Here is a 7,296-nt window from a genome sequence, read left to right as displayed (position 1 = left end):
ATCGTAAGTAAAATTGTTTATATATCTCTACGCTTCAAGATCTCCTGAACATTTTGACATACCTAAGAAAAAATGGATGTATGCATGCGTTTGTACGGTTACAATTTTTTGCCAATTGACATTCGAATTATAATATCAGGAAGACGTGCTGATTAGTTTTTTGCAAAGACAGTTCTATCCATTTCGGAATAGGGGCAAAGAGTTAAAAAATGCCAAATCAATTTTTCAAAATAAGAGCATCCGATTTGAATAATTCGAAACTCATTTTACTTGTATGACAAAATAAAGAACTATCGAAAATTTTGTGAGAGCATGGTCAGCGTTTTTGGTGATCCAAAAAAGTGACTTTTGGTGGTAAAAAATGATCATCAAACTTCTGCACATCAAATAATCAGATTTTTTATAAACAAATTATTAATTATTACAAATTTTGTCTTCATTATTTTGAGTCATTCCGCACCAAGATTTTTAATTTTTGAAGTTCACTTAGATAGTTCAAGAGTCTTTGCAAGGATCAATCGAAATGAATGATTCAAAAAATATTGGCTTGGCTTTGACCGCGAGGCGTACTGTTTATGCCAAAGGCAGGTTTAGCATTTTTGGAGATGCAGAGCGCAGAAAGTGCAAAAGTGGTCATGAAGGTTTTAAGAGTACAGATCATCCGATTGAAATGACTCAAAAAATATTTTGTTCGTGGTATTTTAATGGTATGAAGAAATGATTAGTTTTCTGAAAAGGCAAGTCGGCTTTTCCAAAATTTTGAGAAAATTAAAATACCTAAAATTTTCAAATAATCGAATTATTTTAAAATTTAAAATAAAAAACTCGAAATTTTTGGATATCTCGGTTCTATTTATCGAGTTTAGTCCAATGACTTTAATTTGTGAAATCAGTTCAGGCGTTTTTGAAAATTGAATTTTGATTTATCACATCACGACGTGTTAAAAGCGACTTTTAATGCAAATTTTGACTATGACATTTTATCACACTTTGATGAATTTTTAAAAATGTCAAATCTTTTGGCTCCTAATTGATATCTTTCAGAAATCTTTTTTCAATTTTAAAAATCGGTTTTTTGAATTATTCGGAAACCTGTCTCTCGGTTCTTTCAAAAACTGAATTGCAATTTTTGCACTTTTGTTCTGTATTTTTGAAACGTCTAGACCTGTCTTTGCCAAAAACTAATCAGAACATGTTTATTTATGGAAATAAAACATACATGCCAAAATGTTCAGAAATGTCTAAAACGTAAAAATATGCAAAAATTTTCATTTTCGATCTTTTGCGATTACTATAACTTACGAGTACTTTACGCAAAGTTAAAAAATTCTATTGAAAAGGGCGCCTGACCAGATAGGGCCTAGGGCGACAAAAAGCTTAATCCGCCACTGACTAAATATTACATCATGATACATCATTATTTCCTTATGGGATACGACTTAAGCAATCGTGCCCTTCGTACAAAATACTGCATGAATTCGATTTTAGCCTATATATAAAATATAATTAACGAATTATGTTTTATGTGTATACTGATTCACACAAGCTAATATATAGGGAATAGTCACAAATATGAGGTACTAATTTTACAGTACGGGTTTTAAAAACTAACAATATTAAAACTGTTTATGTAGAACTTAATTTGATCAGGAAACTGTTGACCTTAAAACATATTTTATGTAATTGGGCATTAATTGCTAAACATATTGAATAAAAAATACATAATTGCCCTATATGAAATTAAAACATAACTTTTTCTGACTATGAAATTATCGTAATATTTACCATAAAATAAACTCTGGTCAATGGTTAGTCGAGTGATAGGACAGATTCCAAGCTTGTCCGTGTTTGTGTAGCGATTCGTGGTCCTCCAAGGTAGAATATCGGATTGTAAAATGATCGTTGGGCCTCGTTCAAGAAGACCGGGGACAAGTTTTGTGAGCTGCGTCTTCCGAAGAGTGTTTTGTTTTTTCTAAGTCGTCCAAGGAAAGTTGACGAGCTTGCTCTTTTCGCTGTTCCGTTGGGGAACTCGGGTAACTGCGGGACGGTTGCGCCATCTACCTGGGCCAACAACGGACATGACGTCACCTAATTTTTAGAGTATCTATATTTCTACATGGTTCGTGATTGTCTGTACTGGTTTTGTATATTTCATGCTTTGTATTGTATTGTTTAAATTATTAGATATAATTTTTAGTATTGTTCTATTGTATACCGAAATTAAATCATTAATTAATAAATAACAATTTTTAGAATGGTTTTAGGCATGGAGGTTGCAGGTGAATCAGTTTGTTGAAATCAATTACTGACAAAGTATTTTTATCGCCATATTCTATCCAGGTTAATGCGCGTTAAATTTCAAATAACTTGTGCTTTTCGTAAAATAATAACGCGAGAAATATAAAGTATTTATAGTGAATGATTTTTTTGTTGTATATACAGTATTTTTTATTTGAAACAATATTATAAAATTTTGGTCTAGAAATTTTACATTCCAGTGAAGCGATTTTAGGTAAACTGATCAAATAGATTATTGTTGTGTTTATATAATTTTAATTGAATAAACTTGATATTTTATCACCTGCAACATCTGCATAGCATTATTCTTGACTAAATTTTTATTTTCAGTTATTATTAAAATTTACTTGTTTTGTTTGTACTTTTTTTTTAAATTTTACTTCCATTTTTTTATTTTACGAAGAGTCTATTTATAATCTAAAAGTATGTTGATTATACTCATTTATAAATTTATAAATATTTTTATTTATTTTTATTATTAATTTAATTAATTTCTGGAACTAAACTGATTTGTTATAAATCAGGAAATATCCTCTTTGTTTGCATTATAAATAATGATCGCGATATTTGGACATATTTTTCAATGTATTCGCATATTCTCTATTACTTGTTTCAAGAAATACATTAAATAAAGTAGTGGCATATAAATGCTATGTAAAATTGACCTCTTAAACAGTCTTAACACGCTGCATTTATTTGTTAATAGTTATGCACTAATAAATTTTTAATATCAATGATAAATATCAATCATTTTTGGTTTATAGTTGTTTTTTCATGTTACAGAAACTTTGCTTAATGGAACCAACTCTGATTTATGTGAGAAACCTTTGAACAAAATACTCTTATTTCATTTAAGCTAACTCGGAAAATTGGTTTTTAATTATATATACGTTTTCTTCTTTCTCTGCGTTAATTTTTCGTCCTGTGCCGGAGGCAGTATTTTCCGATTATGGGTCCGATCCAGTTTTCTATTTTTTTACTTTTATACCCAGTAGATTTCATTCTTCACACTCTTATCTTCTTCATTCTTTTCTGATATTATATAATTTAACTACCAAAATAGATTTGGGTGCATTTCCTCATAGTTCACATTCCTGATTAGTATTGGATTCAATACTTGTGATCTATTTTTAGTATCTCATCATATTTCTACACTTTCAACATTTTAGATTCATCAATTTTGATCTCCATACCATATGTCTTCCGTATTATATTGTCTTTCAAATTCGACGAATCCGCTTATCATTTTAAGTATTAGTTTGATATATATTTTTGATAATTTCACTAGATTATGCGTAAGTTTTGGTGGTGGCTCTTATTCTTCCAATCCAAATTTTCTGTAACATCTTCGTGTTAAGTTAGTTTTCATCGCGTTGCTAACTAATGCATGTACTTGATAGTGGATGTTAACTGGATAAGCTCGCGATTGATGGCAATAGTATTCAATATCTCCATAAGTGAGATCTAGTTGATAAAACAGATCCAGGTTAAATCGTAAATATTGAAGCAACCTTCCAGCGTGATACTCCATAATCCAATACCGGCACTAGCCCTTAAAATCTGGTGTCAAACTCGATTTTGAAGTATAGAAGTTACTGTTAAAATCGTTCTACATTTGCAGGAAGCTCAATAATTAAATGACAAAAATAATCTTTACGTTCGTGTGATATTATGTAATTAATAAGAACCTAAACTAAATGACTGACACATTTTGAGTTTTGAATTCAACTTAGTTTCATAATTGACAGAAAATTTTTATTTGTTACTAATTATATACTAATTTAATATAGTAAATAGTAAATATAATTATAGTCAATTCTAAACTAATTCATTAATTAGGTCAATTTTTAAATTATTTACGATTGTTTATTTAATTTATATATAATCAAATGTCATTTTTTATATTAATAAAGTTTATTAATCTTCATAAACTTTACTTGATTCATCTTGTTGCCAAAATGTGCGACAAGCAACATGCTAATTGCTTTTATTTGTTTAAAGTGCATTCGTTATACGTGTCATTATTTATCTTATTGTTGGAAAATAAATTAGTATTTATTCATGCAAGTATAGGAAGAATATTTTAAAAGATTATTAAAATTATTTATATAATTTTAATTGATATAAATATTAATAAGCCGCGTTATTTGTGCTTTTTAAAAATGTTATTGTTTTAAAATTCAGTTATTTAATTTAGAGAAAATTTAGAAATAATTTATAATTTTGAAGTTGTTAAATAAGTAAAAGCTTTTGTGATCACAATACCTTCCGTGTAAAGCCATTGGCTGAAAATGCATGCGGTTGTTGTGTGTAACTCTGTGAAAGAAGGAAAGAAACTAATGTGAATAATTGCAAGCTAAATATTTTTCAAATCAAACCTGATAGTATTTTGTGTCTGGTTAAGATATTTTTTATGTAGAAGTTGTATGTGTTATACAGTAGTCAGTTCGTCAATTTTATATGGCAGTTTAGCGTTTTTCACATCTCCTAATGTAGGACTCCACGAAATTTGTTTTTGTCTAGCTCTTGGGAGGTCTACTGGTGTAAAAACCTGTTAGTGACATAGAGAAGTTTAGTAAGGATCTATACTATTTGTTAGTAATAGTGTTAGTGTTAGTATCGATTGCTAAAATAAATCAATGTAACCATGACCTATGAATTTGTCAGCTGTTGTTATTGTATATTATACGATGAATTACGTATTGATACATATACTTTAACCTTTAATTTAACTTTGCTTAGTGTTTGATTCTCATTGTGCTCTGAAGTATACTACGATATAAAAAGCAGATGTTTTGAAACAAGAATTTTCGATATTTTATAAATTGATGAAAATGTAATGTTTTGAAATTTAAATTGTTTTACATTTCTAGATGCTAGAGAATCATTAAACTATGTTTGAACATCTAAAAACAATTCAACTATTTATGAAAGAAACTTTGTGATAGTTCTGATCTCGGAACCCTCTTGGGCAAAAGATGTATCGAGATAAATATACAAGAATATGGTCAGTTGTCAAATTATACCAAAGCCAAAGGAAAACATATGCTAAAAAAATATTTTCTATGTTTGGTGGAAATTAGCAGCTTACCAAAAAAATTATGTCTTACTAACACGCAACTAATATTATTTCAATGAATTTGGAAAATTGAGGCAGGTTAGTTGGCATATATATGCTAATATTTATTTGTATTTAAAATGATTATATAACTTGCAACACATATGAACGAAATTTATCAAAAGGTATAAAAGCATTATTCAAAGCCCATCCTGGTAGTTAGCTACTTATACGCCATTTGATAAGCATTTTTAAAAGAAGTCAAAAAATATAAACCCATAAATGATTTAAATTTTTTATGCACTAACAAATAATGATTAACCATTAATTGATATTAATAATTATATTCAGATCAGTGCGAATTTAACCAAGTCGATATTTTTCACATTTACGAGGAAATGTTAGATTAAGTTAAAGTGAGTTTGAATGATATCTTGACTAAATGATGTTGAAGTGTTGAAAATTGTTATAACTGATTGTTCAACACAAAGATTCTTAACATGACGTAAAAATCGCTTAAATACCAAAGTGGATCCATATAGAAATACGTCTTTTTATTTAGGTATATGTACTTATGGCTGTTCCATTAACGGCCAAATTTAGATATATATATAGTTTCCGAACAAGTTGAAGGTTGCCTTATTCTTCAGGAATTGCTATAAAATGCTTACATTTTATGAGACTCAAATGAGACAACCGTGAAAAATAGCATAAAAAGGGCGATTTTTTTTGTTTTGTACAAAAGTAATATATTTTCAAACACATAGCAGTGAAAAACTTTTAAATTCGAAACTTTTTCTCAACCTGTTTTCTGTAATATAAAAATATTTTTCTTTTATGATATATTTTGTCATTTTCGTCAAATAAAACATCACAAAAGGGAAAGTATTCATCAGTATTAGGAACATAATCATCATAAAGTATGCAAATCTATTTATTACTTATGTATATCAATTTGTGTAAGCATTACTTAGCAAGTAATAATTTTTGAAATCTTGAGTTTTGCAACAATCACCGCTTTCAATTAAAAAGCACACACACACACACATATATATATATATATATATATATATATATATATATATATAGTCTTTTCATATTAATGTTAGTTTGGTTAGCATAAATAAGATACAAGTAATTTAGAATATTTTTGAACTATTTAAAATAGATTTGAATAATACGAAGTACATTTATTGATTAACAATAAGCAATAACAAATAGTTATTAACATATAAACCCGTATTAATTATTACACATAACAAACTAAAACGATAATTTACTCGTAGATGAATTTTATTTTTATTTTCTTCAATATATTTATTCATATTACACCGAACCAAACTACTTGTATTTTAAAATTATTTCTAGATATTATTTCTAATAAAATTTTGCGAGTTGCGGGCGGACTGCAGTCTAATATGATGTTGCATATATTATATTGTGCATAATCTTAAAACTAAATATCACTACTTTTACTTGCAGTTTAAATGAATCTGTGTTAGATTAATGAGTATTTTAGTGTAATAATTCAAGCAAGCATAAATATATTTTAATTAATAAATAAATGCTAAATTGATAACTAGTTTTTGATTGGCTATCCATCTGGAAACTATAAATATAACTTAAGTAACTCATTTTCAATTTGTTATTACTATCAACTAATTGATATATCGAGATGAATGATGAAGAGATGGCTTTATTTATGCAATAATACTCAATATAGGAGAATACTCGCAAATCACATTACTGCACTGATACATAGGATACGGTAGCGATAATATTTTATGCGCATCTTAACATTCTTAACATGATGTCAGAGATTTCTTATATATAAATTATTTGTTTTCAATAAATAGTTGTAGGTCTTTGAGTTAGCAATTAGTTTATTATCTATTATGTGTCCATATTATATAGATACATAATGATAAATGAGTAGGAAA

The 7,296-nt window shown here is 27.9% G+C and overlaps 1 protein-coding gene across 2 annotated transcripts in view; it reads right to left on the bottom strand.

Annotated features, from left to right (window-relative positions):
* Positions 1–1,782: 1,782 nt before the first annotated feature.
* The window catches only part of LOC113371516 (contactin-associated protein-like 5), an 86,696-nt gene continuing 81,182 nt past the window's right edge, over positions 1,783–7,296 (bottom strand). For both annotated transcript variants that reach the window (XM_026612141.1, XM_026612142.1), the window contains exons 25-26: positions 4,564–4,614; positions 1,783–2,088 (exon numbers count right to left, since the gene is read on the bottom strand). In XM_026612141.1, the coding sequence (XP_026467926.1) occupies positions 1,810–2,088; positions 4,564–4,614 (330 nt within the window). In that variant the 3' untranslated portion in view covers positions 1,783–1,809. The remainder of the gene's footprint in view (positions 2,089–4,563; positions 4,615–7,296) is intronic.

Source organism: Ctenocephalides felis, unplaced genomic scaffold, assembly GCF_003426905.1.
Source record: "Ctenocephalides felis isolate EL2017-DRISC unplaced genomic scaffold, ASM342690v1 CF-g0.4_SCAFFOLD_01492, whole genome shotgun sequence".
Taxonomy (NCBI): domain Eukaryota; kingdom Metazoa; phylum Arthropoda; class Insecta; order Siphonaptera; family Pulicidae; genus Ctenocephalides; species Ctenocephalides felis.
Note: the sequence above shows the minus strand (reverse complement) of the source record. Positions and strands in the feature narration are given on the sequence as shown.